Source organism: Prionailurus bengalensis, chromosome E4, assembly GCF_016509475.1.
Source record: "Prionailurus bengalensis isolate Pbe53 chromosome E4, Fcat_Pben_1.1_paternal_pri, whole genome shotgun sequence".
NCBI classification, from domain to species: domain Eukaryota; kingdom Metazoa; phylum Chordata; class Mammalia; order Carnivora; family Felidae; genus Prionailurus; species Prionailurus bengalensis.
This window is the reverse complement of record NC_057360.1, coordinates 42,645,978-42,668,549: the sequence shown is the minus strand read 5'-3', so window position 1 is coordinate 42,668,549 and position 22,572 is coordinate 42,645,978. Positions and strand designations below refer to the sequence as shown.

Genomic DNA, 22,572 nt, shown 5'->3' with positions numbered 1-22,572 from the left:
TCCACTCATGCTGTCTGTCTCTCAAAATAAATTGATTAAAAAAAAAAAGGGGGGGTGTCGCCTGGGATAGCTCCTGCAACCCGTGGCTCAGTCTCTGCTGGGTAGAGCGAGACAGTGAGGGACAGGGAGGGGAGACCCCAGAGCTGGGTGGAAAACTGAGGGTCTGGCAGGGGCAGGGAGAGGATGGTGATGGATGGAGAGCAAGGGTGGAGGAGGGGCAGAGATGGGAGAGCCGAGAAAAGAGGTGGGGCAGGGGGAGGGGACACAAGCCTCACAGCCACCTCCAGGGACCAGCGTGATTCGCTGCAGCTCCTGAGGGCCCCTTCCAAGATGAGACACCCCACATTCACAAAGCCCGTCTTCCTATCTATCAGACAATAACACATCTTTAAGCTTGGTGGCAAATCCGGCTATTAAATTTACTTGTCAGATATAATGTGATTGTGAATTTATGGTGTATGGATTGTATCTCAAAGCTGCTACTAACATATATAATCATATAATACGTACGTGCAAATGCACATACACACACACACGTACGTGTTCGAGTTTTAGCTAGATACACATGGCTAAGAGCACTGGTTGTTGCCCTTCCCTAGCTGTATGACCTTGGGAAAGAGGCTTAATTTCTTTTAACCTCAGTTTCGGCATCTGCATTGTGGGCATGGTAGTTAGTTACTATGAGGATTAAGAGATAGCGAGGGGCAAAAGTCCCTGGCAGCCTTAATGAACTTAGCTCGTTTTTTTGTGGGGTTTTTTTTTTTTGCATCTGTTTTAGCTACACAAGGCATATGTCATTGTCCCCGTTTTAGAGCTGAGAAGACTGAGCCCAGGAGAGAGCACAGGTCTGGAGGTCAGGCACCCTGTGGTATCATCTCTGCGGTGCCGTGCGCAGGGCGGGACTCAGGAAATGTTTGCACGGGGAGAGACGATTCGCCCCTTGCTGGCACCGCTCCTGAGCCCGGGCTCTCCCCCTCAGCCCGGCTGACCACTTGGGGAGGCTGAGGAGGCCCCAGTGGCCCAGGGGCCTACTGGAGCCCTGGAAGGCAGTGGGCCTCTCCTGAGCGGCTTGGGGTCATGCTGGACTCCCCATGCTTGCTCACACGAGAGGGACTCCCATAAGTGAGGAGCTGAGGAGGCCCGCCAGAGGAGGGCGCTGTCAGGATGGGATCCTTCCGTGGGCTCACAGAATTCCAGAGAACCTCCCCCAGGCCTGGGAGCAGGAGCCTGGTGGCAGGCCCCCACAAGCAGGCCCCAAGCCCTGCTCCACTAAGGGCAGATCGGGTGTCCTGCCGTTCTTGGCAGGTCACGCCTGTTACGTTTCCACCTGTCTCTTGCCCAGAAAGTTCTTCTCCACAACCAGCCGCAGCATCCTCGGGTAGTTCGTCTGGTTTCCTGACCTTTGGTCCTAGACAGAGATGGGCGGCCGGGAAGAGTGATCTGACCCCCTGGGCACGTCAGCAGGTTCCCGGGGCCCGGGGGTAGCCTTTCGTGAGACACCTTCGCACATTCTGGACCTACTGGGGTTAGGAGGCCAGGGTCCTGGCACCACCACTCCCACCCAGCTTTACCCTGGGATTGTTTTCCTGGCGGGGTGGCTGGAGTGGAACCCACCCTTTAGGTTGACATAGGAGAGGACAACCCCCAGCCTTGAGAGGTATCTGGGGTCATGTTTCGGACCCTGGCCTCTGCAGTCAGCCTATCTGGCTGTGCTTGTCCATCACGTATTCTACTCACAAGATCTTGGGCAAGCTGCTTAGCGTCCGTAAGCCTCAGTTTCCCTGGGTATAAAATGGGAATGCCGGCAGTTCCTACTCCAAGGGTGTGGGAGGATTCACTGAGATAATGCCCGGGAAGCACAGAGCTGGTGTCCGCAGCGTGAGGCGTGTGCTGTGTGGATCCTGAAGCCAGGGCCCGAGGCCCGGCCCCGAGGTGCTCTCCGAAAGGCGACACACAGGGTCAGAGCTGCTGATCATGGTCCCCAGACTGCTGCCTGCAGACCTAGGCCCAGGCCCAAGCTGGGGGGAGTGGCAGTCACAGCCGGGGTCCCCCTACGCTCAGTGAATGCTTTCATGAAGCAGAAGGGAGGCCAGAAAAAGCAGAGAAGAGAAAAGAAAACCCCAGCAAATTCTCTGCCTCCCCCAGCTCTGCAGCTCCTGGGGGATCTGAGCTGCATAATACAATGGGATTTAATAAAATGCCTTTAACTCACAAAGTTTGTCTGCTGCCAGCTCCTTAATTAAATTGCCTAATGCTGCTTTGCGACGGCAGCACAAACTCCCGTGTTTAAAGGGCACGGTGTTGCCATGGCACTCGCCCCCCCCTCCCCTCGCACACACACACACACACACAGGGCCAGCGGGGCCGTGGAGGAGCGTACAGATGAGGCGCGGGGTCAGCCCTGCCCGCGGTGTCCTCCCCACCACACACACACATACACACACACACACGCACTGCAATAGACTCTGGTCTGGTTTTCCTGGGAAAGCACTGAATCCTTGCTAAGAATGCTGAGCCAGGGCTTCACAAAGGGGACACTCAGGGGCATTTGAGCAGAGCAGAGCCAGCCGGCAGGGCCACGGTGGGTCCCAGGCAAGCCCTGGGAGGCCCGGGGGGCAGCCTGGCCTCTCCCCAGCCGCTCGCTCCTGCTGCAAGTGGCCTCCTCCGTCTCCCCCGGTGCACTATACAAACACACTTTGCTGTGTGTTTCATGACCTAAGAAGGATGGAGAAGCGCTGGGCGAGAGCCTGATTGGTTTGATGAGAACCGGAGGGGCTGGCAGGGTTGGGGGGGCGTGGGCACGGGGCGGGGATTATGTTCTTTCACACGAGGAGGGTGGAGGAGAGAGAAACATCCCTGCTTATGGATTATTCCGTCAGATGCAGTGGTTCTCAGTCATGGCTTCACACTTAAACCACTTGGGGATTTTTTTCCCCAATATTTTATTACGAAAAATTTGAAATATCCAGCAAAGTTGAAGGAATTTCACAGCAAACAACCATATACCCACCACCTGGATTCTACCCTTAGCCTTTTCCTAGACTTGCTCTCACCTCCCTCTCCCTATCCAGCCATCTCATTTTTGGTGCATTTCAAAGTAAATTGCAGACGTCAGTACCCTTTTTCCTAAATACTTCAGTATCAATGACAATGGAGTTCAATCCTGTTCTACGGCATTTTTTTTTCTTTCGATGTATGATTTACGTATAGAGAAATCCTGGAGAGTTCTTTTTAACATTTTACTTTTGAGAGGCAGAGACAGAGCGTGAGCAGGCGAAGGGCAGAGAAAGAGGGAGGGAGACACAGAATCTGAAGCGGGCTCCAGGCTCTGAGCTGTCGGCACAGAGCCCGACGCGGGGCTTGAACTTCTGAACCGCGAGATCTTGAACTGAAGTCGGACACTCAACCGACTGAGTCACCCAGGCGCCCCGAGAGGTTTTTTTTTTTTAATACCATGGCTGCATGGCACTACCAGTGACCGATTTCATTGGCCTGGAGTTACATGTAGGTATCAGAATATTTTAAAGGATCCCTCTATGGTTCTGTGGGGTGCAGCCAGAGTTGAAAATCCCAGGGATAATAAGACGCAAAGGGTTGTCCTTTTTAGTTCCCCCAAGCAGAACGTGCAGGTCTCCTGGCTGCACCTTGGCCTGTCCCCTGCGGATTCCCTTCCCCTGGTGCTCTCCGTGTGTACCTCGTACAACCATATTCGTGCTGCTTTGGGGGGGCACCTGTGTGTGCATGTGACTCCAATCCTTCTTGTGTTAGGATCACGGGCGTCTCACCGTCTGATGTGTATTTCCAGTGGCGAAGGCCACACCCGTTTCAGATTCTGTACATGTGACAGTGACGAAAGCGTGCAGGTTTCCACGTGACGAATGGGGCACTTCCGACGTGGCAGCGGACGGAGGAGGCGATGGTGTGCGGGGATGGCAGCGAGTGTGGCAAGGGTGAGGCTGGTGATACTGGCGGAGAGGGTAGGCTGCAGGTGGGGAACCGTCATGATGACGCGGTGGTGACCGTCCTCATGGTGATGCTGCTGGTCACCTGTGCTGTGAGGGCGGTGTGCAGGCAGACGCGCATTCCCCACGCTAATACTGTCTGAGAAGAATGTCGCTCGTCACGTGACCAGAAGGTTGGTCCCCCCGTTTGAGGACCCTGCTGCCGCAAGGGGCAGCTCCTTCCAAGATTCAGAGAAGCTACCTGCGAACCTTATCCGTCCCCCCCCCCCCCCCCCGCCAGAGACCTGGAAGAGGCCCCGACAGAGCGACAGCAGCTCCACACTCGACCGCCCTGTCCTGCTGCACTTTAACAAGACACAGCTCTGGTATGAAGTACCAGTGGGTCATTAGGAACGTTTATTTAAGATGAACAGTCCTGGGAGCCAGCCCGGTTGGGATGCCAGCCATCTCATGATCGATAGAGATTTTGTTTGCCGCCTCCATGGTTTCCCGTTCCTTTCCTGCCCGGTACGCTCGAGGGAAGACAGAGGAAAACCGCTCTGGGTGCCTCTCCCTTGACCCAGGCGGGAAGGGCAGAGGGCAGAAAGCCCCAGAACACTCCTGATCTCCCGCTACGGCCCTTAGCCAGCACGTCTCTGAGCTGTCCCGGGCTACTGGGTTTCAGAGAGATTTTCAAGGCTGAGAATGAGGTTGGGCTCTCAAGAGACACTGCCCTTTTAAAATATATACATTAACGAGTATATATTTGCCTGAAAAACGCCTATAAAATAACGTTGTCCAACCCTTTCTCATCTTACAGATGAGAAAACCAGGGCCAAGTGGGCAGCAAATAAAATAGTGTTGAGAATGACAATAAAAATACCCCTCGTGCATCTAATATCTCTACCGATGCAGACCTCTCACACCTGGGATCTGACTCGGGTTTTTGACCAGGCCAGCGAGCTGCTAGGGACTCCTGAGCCCCTTCCCAGAATCTTCCTGCCGCCGCCGAGCCTAGGTGACGTTTGTGTTAGCCCCGGCGGCTCAGAGCGTGCCTTTCACACTCATGTGTTCATCTCATCCGCACCGCATCTCTGCACAAAAGACAGAAGGTACTGGTCTTACCCCTATTTGGCAGAGGAGAAAGCGGGGGCTCATAGAGGTGAAGCCAAGCTTGCATGGTTAGTAAATGTCAGAGCGGGAACTAGAATCCAAGAGCCCTGTATCAGTTTGCTGGGACTACCATCTCGAAGTATCACAAACTGGGTGGCTTAAAAACAATAGAAATTTATCGCCTCCGTTCCGGAGGCCTGAAGTCTGGAATCAAGGTGCGGCAGGGCCGTGCTCCCTCCGAAACCCCTCGGGGAGCACTCCTGGCTCTCGGTGCCTGCTGGCTGTCGTTGGAGGTCCTCGGCTTGTAGCTGCCGGGCTTCAGTCCTTGTCTGCGTCATCATGTGGAATTGTCCCTGTGCCTCTTAGTGTCCAAACTCCCCTCCTCTTACACGGACACCAGACATTGGAGAAGGGCCCACCCTAATCCAGTATGACCTTACCTTGTATAATCTTAACTTGATTACACCTGCAAAGACCCTATTTCCAGATTAAGGTCACCTTCACGGGTACTGGGTATTAGGACTTAAATATACTTTTTGGGGGCCACAGTTCAACCCGCAATGGCCCTTGTCCCAAGCCAGTGGCCTTCTATAGAATGCTCTTGGCCTCCTATGCTCCACCCCACCCCACCCCCTCTTCCCCATGCTCCCCCGAGGACAAGGGGCTCCCCTCCCCTGCAGTGGAGAAAGTGGGGCTGGCCGGGAGCATTGTTCGTCTTCTGCTCTTCCCAAATCATTACAAGTTACTAAGGCAGAATCATGAAATATAGGTGGGCTTTTTATCTTTTTTATTCCCAGACAGCAAAAATCACTAAGACTTGTTCTTAATTAGTTTAATTTTGAAGCTTCTAAATATTGATTTAACCTACACTCCTTTGTACTTGCCGCAGTCACTGAATTATGCCTGTTATCGATCACAGATGGAAGCGTTTCCATCCACTGGGCTCTGGGGGCGTCTGGGAGCCCTCGGTCCCCTAGCAGGTGCACTGGGCTCAGAAGGCACGAACAGGCCTGGAGGAGAGGGTGCCTGTGCCCGATTGGAAAGGGCCTTCCCTTGAAGGACAGCTGCTCAGCATAGGCCAGGGGCCGGTTTCTTTCTGATAACGTTGGCTCAGGCCAGGGGAAGTTGAATGAGAAGTCACTGGAAATCCCATTCCATTCTGAGCCCTAGCTGAACTGGGCAGGGACAGGTAGAGGAGGAGGAGGAGGAGGATGTGAGGTCGGGGTTCAGAGCACAGGTTTTAGAGAAGCGTTTAGGCTTTGGCACCAGCCGGAACCTCGTCTGAGTCCTGTCACCACCAGCTGGATGTTCTTGAGCGACGTACCTACCCTCTCACATCGGTGAAGGGACTCGTAACCCCTGTCATTTCGGTGCACACTCACATCAGGCCTCCGACATGTTCTCTCCTCTAGGCTATGCCCCTGCTGCGCTCGGTATATACTTCCATGACCACTTTTATCATGCTTTAGTAGATTGGGTGTTTTTTTTTTTAATCTGTGACCCTCTGCCTGCCCTTGCATCCTGAACCCTTCCCAGTGCCAACATACAGTCGGGGCTCTATTAATGCTCATTGGGTAAAGAGTTCCCCTGTCGCCAGGACAGAAGGGGTGAGGGGGTCTGGAATACCGCGGTCCTAACCGTCAGCACAGTGATAAGCTCAGCATCGTCATGGCCGTAGCTGAGCGTTCCCAGCCCGCACCGTTCCTGTGTATGGAGTCCTGATCTCAGCTGGAGGGACCTTCGAGATGATCTCGCCCAGGGATTCTCCAACAGGAGCATCCATCAGAATCACCCGGCGGAGGGCTTGCTCATCGCTGGGTTACGAGGCCCCACTCCCTGAGCTCGTGACTCTGGAGCCATTCTCGGGGTGGGGTCACCTGCATCGCAAGTGATGCTGCCATGGCTGGTCCGGGGACCGCGGTTTTAGAGCCGCTGCTCCAGCCCAGCTGCCTCATTTCACGGGGAGGAGCCCGAGAAGTAAGAGGGAAGAGAGAAGTAAGGGGGCATAACCCCAGGTCTGTCCCCAGGCCGAGACTGGAACCCAGCCCTGTCCTGTCCTGTGTCGTCTACCACCGGCTCCCATGCCTGGCCTCCGCTTCCCCCTCTGGGCCTTCGAGAAGCTGGGTGAGGGGTGCGGAAGGTTGGACGGAGCTTCCGAGAAGTGCTCTTCGCAGGCCCGCCGTGAGCTGCTGAGGGCCAGGCCGGTGGCACCGGGGAGGGGGACCCGGCGAAGGGATGGTCAGGGCAGGCCCGGAGGGGGTGGCGAGGACTGACAGGCCGTCCTCGCTGCAGTTCGGGGAGGAAACCGCCTCCACTGGGGCCTCAGCTGCAGCCATATATCTCCCAGGCTGCCTGAGACAGCTGACAGAGGGAGAAGGCAGCGAGGCCCGCCGGGCACCGGGGCTCCTTCCGCCGCGTGATTTATCTCCGAGCTTCGTCTGGCAAACCTGCTGATGAAACGGGCCTCCTTTTCTCTCCGCCTCATCAATTTTCATTCTGATTTCATTTTCCTTTTCCGTTAGAAGGGGTTTGGCCTTTCTCCTCGTTTAACTGGTCTGCTCCCCATTCGCTCTGCCTGCCTTTCTCCTCAGCCGCCCCGGGGCCCCAGGCCCTCCCCCGGCCAGGCATCTCCCCTGACCCCCCCCCCCAGCGTGCCCTGGGGTTCCCTCCGTCCGCACCCCAACACTATGGAGAGAGAAACCTCCTCAACTAGCTCCCCATTCACATCAGACGGCGCTGCCTCCCTCCGTTCCTTCCAGGGCCGCAAAGCCACAGCGCCGTGCTGGGACAGCTCGAAATCCGAGGGAAGGGACGAACATCGAACATCGTATTGGGCGTGGGTTCTCAGAGGATGGCGGGGGGAGCGAGGGATGGATTAATTTGTAGGAGAGGCCGCGGTCAGGGAAGACCTCGGGGATGGGAAGGAAGGCCCAAGGTGCGTGAGTGACGAACGGGCCTTCTGGGCAAAGACCCTGCACGTGCAAAGGCCCAGGGGCAGGAAAGAGCATTGCTTGCCTCTCTCTGAAATCTTCCCGCTCTTCCCCCTGCCCTTGCGCCTGGCTCCCAGGAACCTACTATGTTTGAAGAGACGTCCTGGGACACTGGCTGTGGGAGGGAGCCTTTCCAGAACTGTGCAGGGTCTTCCCACCATGCCCACTTGATCGTAGGAGGGCCAAGGGGAGCTCCAGGGCGGGAGGCTGGAGAGGCTTGTGGGTCAGCAGCCGGGCTTGGCTGCCCCCCGCCCCCGACTTGGGACTGTGGCCGGTGTGGAATGTTTCGGGCTGAAACATCTAAACTCTGCTTGCAGGAGGGGCCCTCTCCCGGCTTCCAGGGAGCACCTGGGGGAAACAGAGGCACTGCTCACCTAAGCCAGGAGGAGCCGCCTTGTTTCCTGAGTGCGAGTTGTGTCAGACATCAGTGACCTCTAAATGAGCTGAGTTCCGCGACTGGCCTGGAGGCTAGAAACAGGACCACAGTTGGAGGGTAGCTGGCTGCATAAGGAGGGACCGGCAGCCCGCGGTGGTAGGGTCCCTAGGAGAAGGTGCCTGCCTTCGAGGCCACACGACCACTGACGGGGGCAGTCCGGTGCTGGCTTGGTGCAAAGGTGGTCTAGAAGCCAGGGACCGGGCCTCAAAGAAAGAAAGAAGGGGGCGCTACTCAACACCGGGCGCTTTACAGACATCATCTTTCTCAGGTTCCCCCATGAGCTAGGCTACCGCTCCATGTCCAGAGGGAGAACCCGAGTGACGACGCACGAGGTCACACAGCCAGCGCCAGGACTCAGGCGCAGAGCTGCCTCTAGCGCCTACCCCTGCACCTCTAACCCGAGCTCTCACGGGATTTGATGGAGTCTGTGGGACTTCCCGAGGAGGAGCCTGGAGAGCTCTAGAAGGGTGAAGACCATCGTAGGAGCAGGTCGAATCCAGAGGCAGAAGCCTGAGTCAGAGAGCAGTGCGTTCTCCCCCCCCCCCCCAAGGGAAGGCCCAAGCCAGGGGCAGGGGTGCAAACCTAAGGGAGACGGGCCCTGGGAGGGAGTGTGGTCTCCTTGCGGGTGGCAAGAAAGGAGGCAGAAGGGCCTGAGCCCAGACTCTGACTTGCCTGGTCTCCGGGAGCTGGGAAGCAAGCTCTGCCCCACCTGCCCTTCCTCGCCTTCCTTTCCCTCCTGCCCTCCCGCTCGCTGTCCTTCCACAGATGCTTCCTGAGCTCCTACTGTGTGCCAGACCGTGGGAGGGACCGGCGACTCGAGCACAGTTCCTTCTCCTGAGGGGCTCACGGTCCTGGTGGGAGAGACAGGCCGACAACCAGCCGGCTCATGATGGAGGGAGGCTGGGAGCCGGGACAGGGGGAGAGGGGTCCAGACCGGCTACCTGCGGGTGGGCAGATGATCGGCAGGACCTGGCAGCCGGCGGGGGGGGGGGGGAGCAGACTCGTCTGGCGCTGCCCCCCGCCCACAGCCTCCTGCGTGCAGTGCCCCCAGACAGCGGTGGCTGTGCCCTACCTCCTGGCGCCCTCCGGACCCCAGAACTCTAGCACCCTCTGCCCAGGCCGGCCGGGACTTCTGCTTGGGACAAGGCCCTGTCCTCCAGGGCGAGGAGGGGATTTTACTGAACGCTGACTCCTCACATCGCAGAGGCAGGTAGGGGAGCGGTGGAGGAGGGAACCCTCCTCCTCTCCCCAGGAGATACCTTACCGCTTCCCTCCCTGCTCCCCGGGCCCCCACCACCGCACTCTCAGATGTCAGCTTGTGGCACCAGAGCCGTGGAAATAGAAAGGGCCGGCGAGTGACACCCTGGGTTCCAGGCCGGGCTTTCCGCACTCTAGCTGCGGGCCCTTGGTCTGACCCCCCAGCTCCGAGCCGGAGCCTTCTGGTCTGTGAAGCAGCCACCTCTCAGGTCGTGGGGAGCAAATAGAAATCCTGGCACAGAGAAGGGGCTCGGGAATGTCCCGTCTATCTCCTGAGACTCTCCTTGATGTCACCCGTCCAGTGGCGTCAGAGCGGAGGGGACTCACCTTACCAAAGAGAGACGTTCAGTAGAATAATGGTGTTCGAGCTTTGATCACTGTGACCCAAGGGCAAAAACTGCATGGTTTTTGCCTCATGCTCTTGTCCGTACCCAAGTGTGAATGTGTGTGCATAAAACTTCTCGAAACGGTGCTGAGTCTAGCTACCGTCAATGCGCTCTGGCGTTTTCTGTTGTATTTCATTTTTTTGAGATGCAGATTGTGACCCACTTTAAGTTGTTTTTATGACCCACTGACGGCTTGCCATTCACCGTTCACGCAGCACATCTCCTGCCCCTCCCGGGAAAGTGCGCGCTGTGCCACGCTCCGAGGACACGCAGATCAATAACAAAGCACCCTTTCCTCCAGCAGCTCACAGCCTCGTATGGAAAACAGGCTCACAGACGGACAGTAAGGAAGGTGCTGTCGGGGAGGAGGAGGTCTGTCCCAAGAGTCTCGGGGACTGCGAGGCGGTGGGAGAGCCCACCCTTCTTGGAGGGAATCGTGGACAGTATCACAGAGGAGGGAGCATTTGGGACGGGCCTCTGTGGCTGAGGTTGAAGCTGGAGGAGGGCTGTACAGAGTGGACGGGTCCGAGGCGTGGCAGAAACTAGCAAGTCCTGTTTGGCGGGAGCATGGGGTGCCCGGGAAGGAGAGGGCCGCTGGGAGGGAGGTGAGGAGGCGGCCCCAGGAGAGGCTATCCTAAGGGCCAAGACAAGAAACGAAAGGGGGAAGGAAGTGCAGGCACCGTGGCGGGCGTGGGAGGTGGGAGAGGGACAGGTCAAGGTGGCAGAGATGTCCAGCCTCGGAGACTGCTGGGCGGCGGTGCCGAAGGACAGAGATGGGGCGGCCGGAGCGAAAGCAGGCTTGGTGGGAGACACGGGGTGTGGGACAAGTCGAGGCGAAGAGGCTCTGAGGCAGCCAGGTGGAGGGGTCCGGGGGCAGCTAGCCGCAGGTCTGGGCCTCTCCTTCCTGGCCACGCCCACGTTTGTCCTCTTGCCTGGTGCCCCACACTCCGTAATGAGAAGGCCCAGGAGTCTGGGGGTGGAAAGGAGGCAATAGGGCCACCCCGGGGGGTGGCCAAAACCCAGCAGGGCTTTGGGTGAAGGAGGTCGGGTGAGAGGCATAGGGCTGCGTGGGGCCGGGAGGTCATTCCCGCCCTCTTCCCGCCTTCAGCACAGGGCACTCACAGACCCAGCCCTGAGGAGCCCCCGTGGAGAGGGGGACCCGAGGTGTAGAGCGATTTCCAGATATGGGAATTGTGGAAGAACAAAGGGGGATTAAGAGGAACCAGCCTTCCCGCCTTCCTGGAGATGGCCGGTCCCGCGAGACACCCCGAGAAGTGTAGCCCCCTTTGCGGCAGGAAGATGAAGTGAGGGAATTTCAAGCATCAAGCTCCGGGGGGTCCCTAAAGCCAGAGTCAACTGTTTCCAGAGTCCCCGGTCCCGAGTTGTGATGGAGAAGGAAGAGGAATTCTGGGTTTAAAAGATGAAACTGATTGATGGTGACGGAAGTCAGGACAATGGTTACGTCCAGGTGGGGGCTGGATATTGACTGACCGGGAGCACCACACGGGAACCTTCTGGAGGGCTGGAAACATTTACGTCTTGTTCCGGGTGGTGGCCGTCTGGGTACCTACTCACGGAGAAACTCATCGAGCCGTGCGCTTGGGACGAGGGCCATGTAGTCACTCTCCTGTACATTTGTCACACTTCAGAATATTTTTCTTTATCACAAGAGCTGAGAGATGAGAAGTAGGTGGTAAGATGGAAGGAGAGGCAGGGGTGAGGGGGGCGAATGAAGGGAACGCAGGGCTTCCTGCACCGGAACTCCCGCACTCCTCCCCGCGGCCCTGCCAGGAGGCTGTCACCCCCACTCCCCAGCTCAGGCACTGGCTCCGAAGGCCGCCTGCCTGGCCCAAGGTCACACGGCAGAGCCAGGCTCCAACTCTGATGGCAGAGCCCGGGCCTCCCGCTCCACCGCTCCTCCTTTGCATAAGTTATTTATGGAATTCAGACTCTGCAAGACTAGATAAACGCGGAGGTCTCCTCCGGCTCTGAGGTCCTGCTTGTCTGCGATTAAATGAGAGGTGGGAGTGAGGGGCCGGGCTCCCCTCCCAGGAGGAGCAGGAGGCCAGGTGCGCAGATGGAGGGCTGGCCTCCCTCCCTCTGCACCCCTCCCACCCCGCGCTTATCTGCCGGTGAGGAGGCCGGAGTTTATCAACGCTACACTCAATTACGCTGCCCATCTGTCTCCGCAGCTCAGGGGGACCTGACGCTGAAGCAGCGAAGGCCAGGCCATCGATCACCACCGCCGCTGCTCCTTCCGGACCCTTGGCTCCAGCTCCGGAGGCTGGGTGGAGGCCGCGGCCGGAGGGAAGGGGAGAGAGGGGAGGGCAGGGCGAGAGTCCACGTCCACCGACCTCCTGGGGGAGCCCCCTGTCATGTAGGAGCAGCCAGAGGACAGAGAAGGAGGGAAGGAGCAGCCGCAGACACAGCTTCTCCCAAAGTCTTCATTAGGAGCTCTGCCAAGGGCCCGAGTTTAACAGGAAAGGTAAGGGACCAGTGCCACCCTGGAGTGGATGGCCCTGCTTCCCTGACTGTGGCCCCAGAGCTTTCAGTCTCCTGTCACTGCAGGCCAAGGCTGACAGGCAGCCCCCAGCCCCCAATCAGAGGGCAGGCCGAGGTCCACGTGCAGCCCGCTGGCTCCGTTTGTCCGTTTGCGGTGCCAGCCCAGCCACACTCACACAGGAGCAATGTCTTCCCTCTGCTGTGCCCCACGTCGGGGGCGGGGGGTCGCTGTAGCCCCAAATCAAGGAATGGTGTGTGCGGGGCCCATCAGGTGGCTGTAGGGGCGGAGGAGCTGAGGACCCAGGTCATCTCTGAAGGCACACGGGGCCAGCCCCGTGCTCTGCTCCCGTAAGGCCGGCCTGGATCCGCCAGGCGGCTAGCCTTGGCTGGGCTGGTGGCCCAGGTTGTGGAGTCCGAGGCCTAGGTTTGAATCCCAGCCCCGCCACGTGGACCTTTGTGCAACCCCTGACGAGTCATGTGACCCATCGGAGCCTCAGTTGCTTCCCTTGCAGGATGAGACTACAAAATCCCTCCTCTGCCCACGCGCGGGCTTGATGGGGGGCGGGGAGGGGGGGCGCTCCCCACTGGCGTCCATTTACAAGGCCCCTCCGCGTGCTCGGCCCTGCGCCTGGTGCCGTGGGGGCACAGACAGCGTGTGTGGCATGGCCCCCGCCACGAGGAGCTCGAAATCCAGGTGGGGAAAATGTCCACGCAGTCGTGTGAACTCCTGCTCACCCCGGAGATCACAGATAGAAGACAATTAGCTTTCTCCGCAGCTCCCGGCAGAAACTGCTAATCAGCCTGCACGGGTGGGCAGGTGCAAGACAGCCTGAGACGGCGATGGCAGGTGAGTGGGCAGCTCTGCCTTCCTCCCTGGAAGGGGCTGTGCGCTCAGCCGCGAGGGGGAGGACTCGTCTGGGCCTTTGCCAAGCCTTGGGATCAGAGGTGCGGCCGAACGTGAGTCATTGAGCCACCGCCTCCCTCTGGGCGCCGAACGCCCGCCCTGGGCTCCTGGCGGGGGAGCAGGTGCACTGCCTCCCCCACCCAGCCAGAGGGGCTGCTGCGTGGGGTGGAGGAAAAGGTTTTGAATTCAGTCTTAAGTGGTTCCTTCATCCCCGCCACGCAGCTGAGCCTCCGCGGAACCGAGGCGTTAGAGCCAAGGTGGTGGAGGAGAGACCCCTGCGGCTCAGATCGCGTCTGAAGGCCAAGGGGGAGGCCCGGCCGGGCCCGGCCTGGCGGGAGACCCCTCTCCACTCACTGCAGGCTTCTCTGCCCTTCGGGACTGTCCTGCGCTCTTCTAATCGTTTTGCAGTTTTCAGCCCTGCCGGAGTGGAGGAGGTTAATGTCGTGACGTGTTATCTATTTCTGTTCCTCGCTCCCCCATGCCACCCGGAGGCAACGCTGGGCCACGGTGGGCAAGCCCAGTAGGGGCTCGTGGAGGACCTGGACGCACTTTCTGTTCCCCCTGAGAAGTCCTACCGCTGGAGAGCCTCCCAGCCCTGGGGGAGGACCGGAGCCGAGAGGCAACTGACATTTATTGAGCTCTTTCTGGGTGCGCCCCACTCGGCTCCCTTAATCCTAACGGCGACCTCATGTTAGACGGAAGGAACAGAGGCTCTGAGAAGCCGAGCCGTTTTCCCAGCGTGCTCTGGCGGGAGGTGGGAAGTCAGAGTAGGATCTCTTCGCCTGTGGGCTCTGCTCTCTCTCTCGTGCCGGGTCGAGGCAGGAGGCAAGGGCCTCTGGGATGTGTACGTGTGACAGGACCACCGGCCTAGGTCCCGTTCGGTGACAGGGCCGTCCTGGGACTCAGCTCGTTCCTGCCTCCTCTCCACCCACACAGTACACCGCAGAGTCCCCTGCCCTCTTCCTGCCCACCAGTCACTAGCTTGGGCGGCCAGGTTCCCTGGGCTCCCGCTGCACGTGTATGCGGGCGTGCGTGCGTGTGCGCACGTGTGTTTGTTTGCTCTGAGTTTTACGTGTCAGTGCACACACACCCCCACGCAAAACCTCTGTGCATTTTAAGTCACGGTTGTTTTCCCACCTTCAGAAATAGCTGCAGAGGAAGGTGGGAGGTAGTCAAATGTAAACAGGCATACCACTCTCCTGCTCGGGGGAGGGACGGCGCCTCCAGCCGCTCCCCTCCCCAGCATCCTGGAAGCAGGGGGAGGTGGGCGAAGAGCCCCTCTGGCCAGGTGAGCGGCACCTGCCTGGCAGGTGGTAGAACGCATCGTCCCGGGACACGAGAATGGGCACCCGGCCCGCGGCCGGACCTGAGGACAAAGAAACGTGATGTGAATGGCACAACCCCAGAACTTGGGTGGATTCCCGTCTCCTGCCGCCTACCAGCTAACGTGTCTTCAGCGAAGTTCTTTAACCTCGAAGAACCTCAATTTTTTCATGCGCAAACTGGGGGTATTATATTAATGCTTATCTTGTCGGCTCGTTTTGACGGTTAAGTGAAATAAGATACTCAGAGTCTGTGGAGTCCTGGCAAATCTCAGGTGACGAGTAAGTGTTGGTGTGCTTCCCTCATAACCCGCGGTTGGAAAACTACCCAGATCGGACTTCTACTCGTGAGGGGACCGGGCCCAGGAAGGCCCCCTGGTTTTTCCCCCATGTTCGTTGTAAACCAAGGCTGGATTTGCCTCCAGGGTGATTCAGCCTGGCCTTGGGGTCTGTGGGAGCCTGGATTACCCATACCTAGGAGGTGGGAAACAGTGGCTTAGATTCTAGGCTGTGTGGGGTGGGGGGCGGGGTGAGCGACCTCCTGGGGGAAGGGGCTCTGGGGCCACAGAGATTGATTCGTAGAGTACACATTCACTGGGCACCTGCTGTGTGCTCTAAGCCCAATGATGACCAAGACAGGTCCCCAGCTGGGGAGACATTTCCATGTGGTGTGGTCCAGGCTATGACAGAAGGGAGCATGGGGCACTGTAAGAGCGTGAGGCGGGCCCCTTAGCCAGCCGGGAGTTGGGGAGGGGGATGGGAGAAGCTTCTGTAGGAGGTGACTGACCTTAAGTAGAGGCTTGGAAGGGAGGCACGTCAGGGTAACTTCAACTCAAAAGTGTTGCTGTGCATAGTTGGTAAGTGGGAGGCAGGAGGCAAGGGCCTCTGGGATGTATACGTGGGACAGGACGTCATAGAAGGAGAGGCGAACAGCAAGAGAACAGCAAGAGAAGCCAGGAGATCGGCCAGGGACAGGTCCTGTAAGGTCTTACCTGCAGCGCTGAGGAGCTCAGACCCAGGCTTCCTAACCCCACCACCTTCCTCCAGGGAGCTCAGTCAGGCTGTCGGCAGGTCCTGCCTCCGGGCGGGAAAGTTGGCAACAACCAAAGCCATACACTAGGAGAGCCTATGCCGACCCCAGGCTGGAGCACCAACTTCCCCAGCCTGTCTGGGTATAGGGTCAGGGACCATTGCCTTTCTGCTTCCAGAGTCCTGAGAGCCCACCCTGGAATTTCGAATCTGTACTATTTCCACAACCACCGCCGTCCCCTCCACACACACACACACACACACACACACACACACGCACTGCTCAGAGGGATGCCTGGAAACTTTAACCAGTGAGCCAAAGAGGGCAGGGGAGATGTGAGAAGGTAAGAGAATCCACTCCACATCTCTCGGCTCAGAAGGACTGTGGAGATGACGGTCATTCTAGCATCTCCTCTCCTCCACACACGTGCACGTACACCCCTTCCCGAGTTCTCCCGGAAGCTTCCCAGTTCAATCTCTCCCCCCTTCCCTGAAGACTCACAGTTGCTCCCTCCCCCAGCGGATGGTAGAAAAGGACACCCAAGCCTCAGGGCTGTAGGACGGAACCCAGGAGCCCTGGCTGTCCCCGTCTCTCCGTTCCTTTGCCCTCTGGAGTCAAGCAGGGGTGACACGGGAGGAGGGAGTAGATTCTGCTTCTCTGCCACCTCCTGACTGTGCATCCTTTTCTTCCAGGGCTGCCCCGATGGGGCGTGGCAAGGAATGAGCAGGCCCCGCCCCAGCGGACAAGGATGGAGAGCCGTACCCAGGAGGGCGAGAAGCGATGCCCACCCATCCCCACGTAGAATGACCGTCCCGGGAGGGCGGTTCCCCAGGCCCTGGCAAGGCTGCTGACCCTCGGCCTGCGAACCGCTAAGAGTAGGACTCCAGACTCTCCTTGCGGATGGTTCCCTACCCTGCGGCTCCATCATGAGGCTCCTCGTGGCCCCCCTTTTGCTGGCGTGGGTGGCCGGTGCCGCCGCCGCCGTGCCCGTGGTACCCTGGCGTGTGCCCTGCCCCCCTCAGTGCGCCTGCCAGATCCGGCCCTGGTATACGCCCCGGTCATCCTACCGTGAGGCCACCACCGTGGACTGCAATGACCTGTTCCTGACGGCGGTGCCCCCCGGGCTGCCCGCGGGCACGCAGACCTTACTGCTGCAGAGCAACAGCATCGTCCGCGTGGACCAGAGTGAGCTCAACTACCTGGCCAACCTCACAGAGCTGGACCTGTCCCAGAACAGCTTTTCGGACGCTCGGGACTGTGATTTGCGCGCCCTGCCCCAGCTGCTGAGCCTGCACCTGGAGGAGAACCAGCTGAGCCGGCTGGAGGACCACAGCTTTGCGGGGCTCGCCAGCCTGCAGGAGCTCTATCTCAACCACAACCAGCTCTACCGCATCGCCCCCAGGGCCTTTGCCGGCCTCGGCAACCTGCTGAGGCTGCACCTCAACTCCAACCTGCTGAGGGCCGTTGACGGCCGCTGGTTTGAGATGCTGCCCAACCTGGAGATCCTCATGATTGGCGGCAACAAGGTAGACGCCATCCTGGACATGAACTTCCGGCCCCTGGCCAACCTGCGCAGCCTGGTGCTGGCAGGCATGAACCTTCGGGAGATCTCCGACTACGCCCTGGAGGGGCTGCAGAGCCTGGAGAGCCTCTCCTTCTATGACAACCAGCTGGCCCAGGTGCCCAGGCGGGCCTTGGAGCAGGTGCCCGGGCTCAAGTTCTTAGACCTGAACAAGAACCCGCTCCAGCGGGTGGGGCCTGGGGACTTTGCCAACATGCTGCACCTCAAGGAGCTGGGTCTCAACAACATGGAGGAGCTGGTTTCCATCGACAAGTTCGCCCTGGTCAACCTCCCCGAGCTGACCAAGCTGGACATCACCAACAACCCCCGGCTGTCCTTCATCCACCCCCGCGCCTTCCACCACCTGCCCCAGATGGAGACCCTCATGCTCAACAACAACGCTCTCAGTGCCTTGCACCAGCAGACGGTGGAGTCCCTGCCCAACCTGCAGGAGGTGGGTCTCCATGGCAACCCCATCCGCTGTGATTGCGTCATCCGCTGGGCCAATGCCACGGGCACCCGCGTCCGCTTCATCGAGCCGCAGTCCACCCTGTGCGCCGAGCCGCCCGACCTGCAGCGCCGCCCAGTCCGCGAGGTGCCCTTCCGGGAGATGACGGACCACTGCCTGCCCCTCATCTCCCCCCGCAGCTTCCCCCCCAGCCTCCAGGTGGCCAGCGGAGAGAGCCTGGTGCTACACTGCCGGGCACTGGCTGAACCGGAACCCGAGATCTACTGGGTCACGCCAGCCGGGGTTCGACTGACGCCTGCCCGTGCTGGCAGGAAGTACCGGGTGTACCCCGAGGGGACCCTGGAGCTGCGGAGGGTGACGGCAGAAGAGACAGGCCTGTACACCTGTGTGGCCCAGAACCTGGTGGGGGCTGACAGTAAGACGGTTAACGTGGTCGTCGGCCGGGCCCCCCCGCAGCCGGGCCGGGACAAGGGATGGGGGCTGGAGCTCCGGGTGCAGGAGACCCACCCTTACCACATCCTGCTGTCTTGGGTCCCCCCACCCAACACAGTCTCTACCAACCTCACCTGGTCCAGCGCCTCCTCCCCCCGGGGCCAGGGGGCCCCTGCTCTGGCCCGCCTGCCGAGGGGAACCCACAGCTACAACATCACCCGCCTCCTTCAGGCCACGGAGTACTGGGCCTGCCTGCAAGTGGCCTTTGCCGATGCCCACACCCAGCTGGCATGTGTATGGACCAGGACTAAAGAGGCCGCTCCTTGCCGCAGAGCCTTAGGGGACCGACCAGGGCTCATAGCCATCCTGGCTCTGGCTGTCCTCCTGCTGGCAGCCGGGCTAGCCGCCCACCTTGGCGGTGGTCAGCCCAGGCAGGGGGCGGGTGGGCGGCCTCTCCTTCCGGCCTGGGCTTTCTGGGGCTGGGGGAGTGCCCCCTCCGTTCGAGTGGTATCCGTGCCCCTTGTCTTGCCCTGGAACCCTGGAAGGAAGCTGTCCCGGTCTTCGGAAGGGGAAACACCATCACCACTATTGCTACAAAATTCCTGAAGCTCGGCCCGCTCGCAGCAGTAGACAAATAACGAGGACTACTTTTTACCAAAAGGGAAGCGATCTGGGCCAGATGCCCTGCCAGGAAAGTGACATGGACCCGCGTGCTTGAGGCCTGGCAGCTGGACCAAGACAGACGGGCTTTGTAGCCTCACGGGGGCGCTCCCACCGCCTCCAAAAAGTTGCCCTTACCTTCCGGGAGCCTGTCCGCTGACATTCTGACGAGCATCTCCAAGGGACAGGAGGGACTCTGGCGAGAGCCTCCTCCCACCCCCCCCTAGTTGTCTGTGTGCCCAGAGGCTCCCGGGCTTCTGCTTGGATGTCCCCTGCCTGTGTCCCCAGGCCCTTGGCCCACAGGATGCGCCCCCTCCTCTTCTCTTTCTTTGCACAGTCTCAGTTGCTTGCTCTTTCCCCTCCTGGGCAAGGGCTGAGGGAGGCCTCTCCTCCCCACCATGGGGTGACCGCTCCCAAAGTGGGTCCCTGGTCGGATCTGAAGGACATCTGGGGAGAGGGATGCCCAGGAACGCCTGATCTTGGCAGCCGGTTTGGCATTCTGAGGTTGACTTTCTATAGGCAATTTTGTACCTTTGTGGAGAAACGTGTCACCTCCCCACAACCCAGTTCACTCTTTTCTCCTGTTTTGTAAAAAATAAAAATAAACAAGAATAACATTAGTAAGGGGGGAAAGGAAACCAAGGGAGGATAATCTTTGAATACTAAGTGTAACTGAAAAGCTCTGTGCTCTGGAATCTCTTCACACCCAGGGGGTGGTTGGAGGGAGGGGCTGGGAAGGGACTGGAGAGGAGAGGGAGATGGTGACAGAGGGCACAGGTGTTCCCTGTAGGTCTGAATTCGGGCCTGCTGGGGTGAGGGTGGGGGGCGGTAGGGGGAGGCTGACAGGAGAGGGAGGAACCACAGGAGGCAAGGAGAGGGTGGGATAGAAAAATGGAGGAAAGCACAGAGAGAGAGGGAGAGAGAGTGGAAATTTCCATCACCAAACATTGTCACCCCTTCTCTTTCCCTGATAAGCAATTAACATGCCAGTGCATAGGAAGCACTTGCCGGCCTATTTCTAATTAAACAAACCCAAGAGGCAGAGTCATGCAGAGAATTGCAAATCATCAAGACAGCAAGAACTTTGGCTCACTGGGGCAGAAGGGGGAGTGGGTTGATAGAGGATTTGGGGAGGGGAAGGCTGTGGGAGAAAGAAATTGCTGCATGGATCTTTCCGGTCCATTTCGGTATCATTTGCCATGAGCCTGGTTTGGTTTGCGGTATTTTTTGGTGGGTTTTTTTTTTGGTTTTTGGTTTTTTTTTTTTTTTGCTTTTTTGGTTTTTAAGACAGATTGACTTGTTAGGACCAAATGCGAAGAGGGGTCTCTGTCGGAAAGGCAATAGAGCCCAGGGGAGGGGGCTGCCGTGCCCGGTCAAGGGGGCCGCTCCAGGGCAGAGGCCACTGGCCACAGCCTTGGTTTTGGAAACGGGCTGAGAGGGCCCTGGGTTTCCTGAGACTGAAGAAGCAGCATCGAAACCTGAGCCCCCCTGTGCTACAGACCCAGAGGGCAGACTCATCGCGGGTTGGCTCCCAGCCGCCAAGGGGATTGCAAACGTATACGCAGGTGGAAGCCAGGCCAGGAGACGGAGCATCGGGCCCCACGGAACCTAGAAGGAGGACACTCACCCCAAGCCAGAGGGCAGCGCTCCTCTCTGAGTCTCGGGACCACACTTGGAGAACCACGGAGTCCGGCCTGCGGGGGCTAGAAGGTTTCGCTCCCTCCGCTGCCGGCCCCAGTGTGTTTATGGGTAGCGGTAAAGGTTCTGGGTCCAGGAGAGTCAGAAAAGAGGCAGGAGGATGGTGCCTCTGGCCCCCTCCCCTCCACTGGTGGTCTGCTCAGCCCCCATCACGAAATGACCACCCTCTGCCCTGATTCGTGCATGTTTTTTCCCACGGGCCAGTTATGTGCTATTTAGGGGAGGGGGCTGGGAGAGCAGGGATCTGACACACGGGCTCCCCTTCCCCTTTGGGCACCCATGGCCGACATTGCCAACGCCTCACAGTGTCCCTACCTGAGGAGCTCTGGGGTCACCTCAGCTACTCCGGGCAGCCCTACCCACTGGCTGGAAATGGCCTGTGGGATCTAGCTGGTTCTCTCCATCGGTGCGGGTTGATCCAGAGCTCTGTGGGGAAGACGTGGGGCAGGGCCCGTGCTGAGCATGGAAAACGGGAGTTGGAAATCATCCCCTGTCCTTTCCTCTAGGACAGCAGGCGCTCACTGCCTTCCTTGACAGGCTCACACGGCAAGGAGAGTCAAGGTGCTGTTCCCTTGAATAAGCCCCCAGAGCCTTGTGAGGCCTGGGGAGCCCTGCAGCCCTGTCCCATTGCTACCTCCGCTGCCACCCCTAGAACATTCCTGTGAGCCCTGGGCCTGGTCATAGCAACTCAAAGAGTGGCCATCTGCACAGCTGGGGGCCCAGGGCCTTGGAGCCTGCTGGTTCAAAGTACCTGTAAACGTGCCTGAGGTTGGAAGACGGGGGCGGGGGGTGGGGGGAGGCTGGGAGGTGGAAGAACCCACTTTGCTTTCACATAGACTCCGCAGTTACAGACGGGAACCCTGCGGGAATCATACAAGCCGTGGGTCCCCAGGGAAGGGGATTCGAGTCAGGCTCCTGGTCTCAGGCATCCAGGCTCTCGCGGCAAAGCCGCCTCCCCGTTGCCACGGGGCTTATGCTGCTCGCACCCTTGACAATGAATCCCTCCTTCTTGGGGGGAGAAACAGTCACAGGGGGTTAACCTGTCTCTCCTCTGAACCCCAGTCCTAAACGTGGTGGCCATCGCAGAGAAATTGGGCGAGGCGGAAGAGGATGGAGCGAGTGACCTCCTTTCTGTCACAGAGATGCCACTAGAGGGACATCCGTAGCCAGTTGGGGACAGGGAGGAAGAGGCACCTTGCGGGTTGCTGTGTCCTAGAAGAGCTAGAAACCGAGCAAATGAGAGTGAGCAGCCTCTCCCCTGGCACAGAGAGCCAGGTGCATGGCTCGGGTGTGTTTTGCCTGGCGGGGGGGACAGCGCAACCGTGCCCACTTCAACCCACAGCTGCCTTGTACAGCGGATGCCACTAGCCCCATTTGATAAATTTGGACGTCAGAGCTCAGAGAGGTTAAATGACTTCCCCAAGGTCACGCAGCTAGTGGGTGGCAGAGTCAGGCTTCAAACACCGTCTGATTCCAAGGGCTCAGGTTTAACCACCCTGCTCTAGTATATTCAAATTCATATACTTCAGAAGTATGTCAGTAGTTTCTCGAGAACACGCGAACTTCTAAAATCTGCATGCCTTAGAGAGCTCCTGCACAGCCACGTTTATTTTTAGACGCTGCCCTCTTTTATTTTTCTTCCTTACACTCAAGATAATTTGTGACTCCATTGTCAAGACTGCCGTTGTGAAACCTCTTGAACTATATTCTCTTGAGAATCACAGTTTTGATTCTGTTCTCTGAATTTTTGAAACATCCTTTGTAGAAGTCTGGGCGGGGGCGGGGGGGGTTTCTGATTTTGTCCCCTCATCCTTCCCTTCCTTAGATACTGTGAACTCTACAAGTACGTGGTGGCTTCCTCCAGAGTTTCT

At 58.8% G+C, this 22,572-nt stretch overlaps 1 protein-coding gene across 2 annotated transcripts in view; it reads left to right on the top strand.

The window, feature by feature from the left end:
• Positions 1–19,682, top strand: part of LRRN2 (leucine rich repeat neuronal 2) — a 61,678-nt gene extending 41,996 nt beyond the window's left edge. For both annotated transcript variants that reach the window (XM_043569024.1, XM_043569025.1), the window contains exon 2: positions 16,574–19,682. In XM_043569024.1, coding sequence (XP_043424959.1) covers positions 16,808–18,949 — 2,142 coding nt within the window. In that variant the 5' untranslated portion in view covers positions 16,574–16,807 and the 3' untranslated portion in view covers positions 18,950–19,682. The remainder of the gene's footprint in view (positions 1–16,573) is intronic.
• The last annotated feature ends 2,890 nt before the right edge of the window (positions 19,683–22,572 follow it).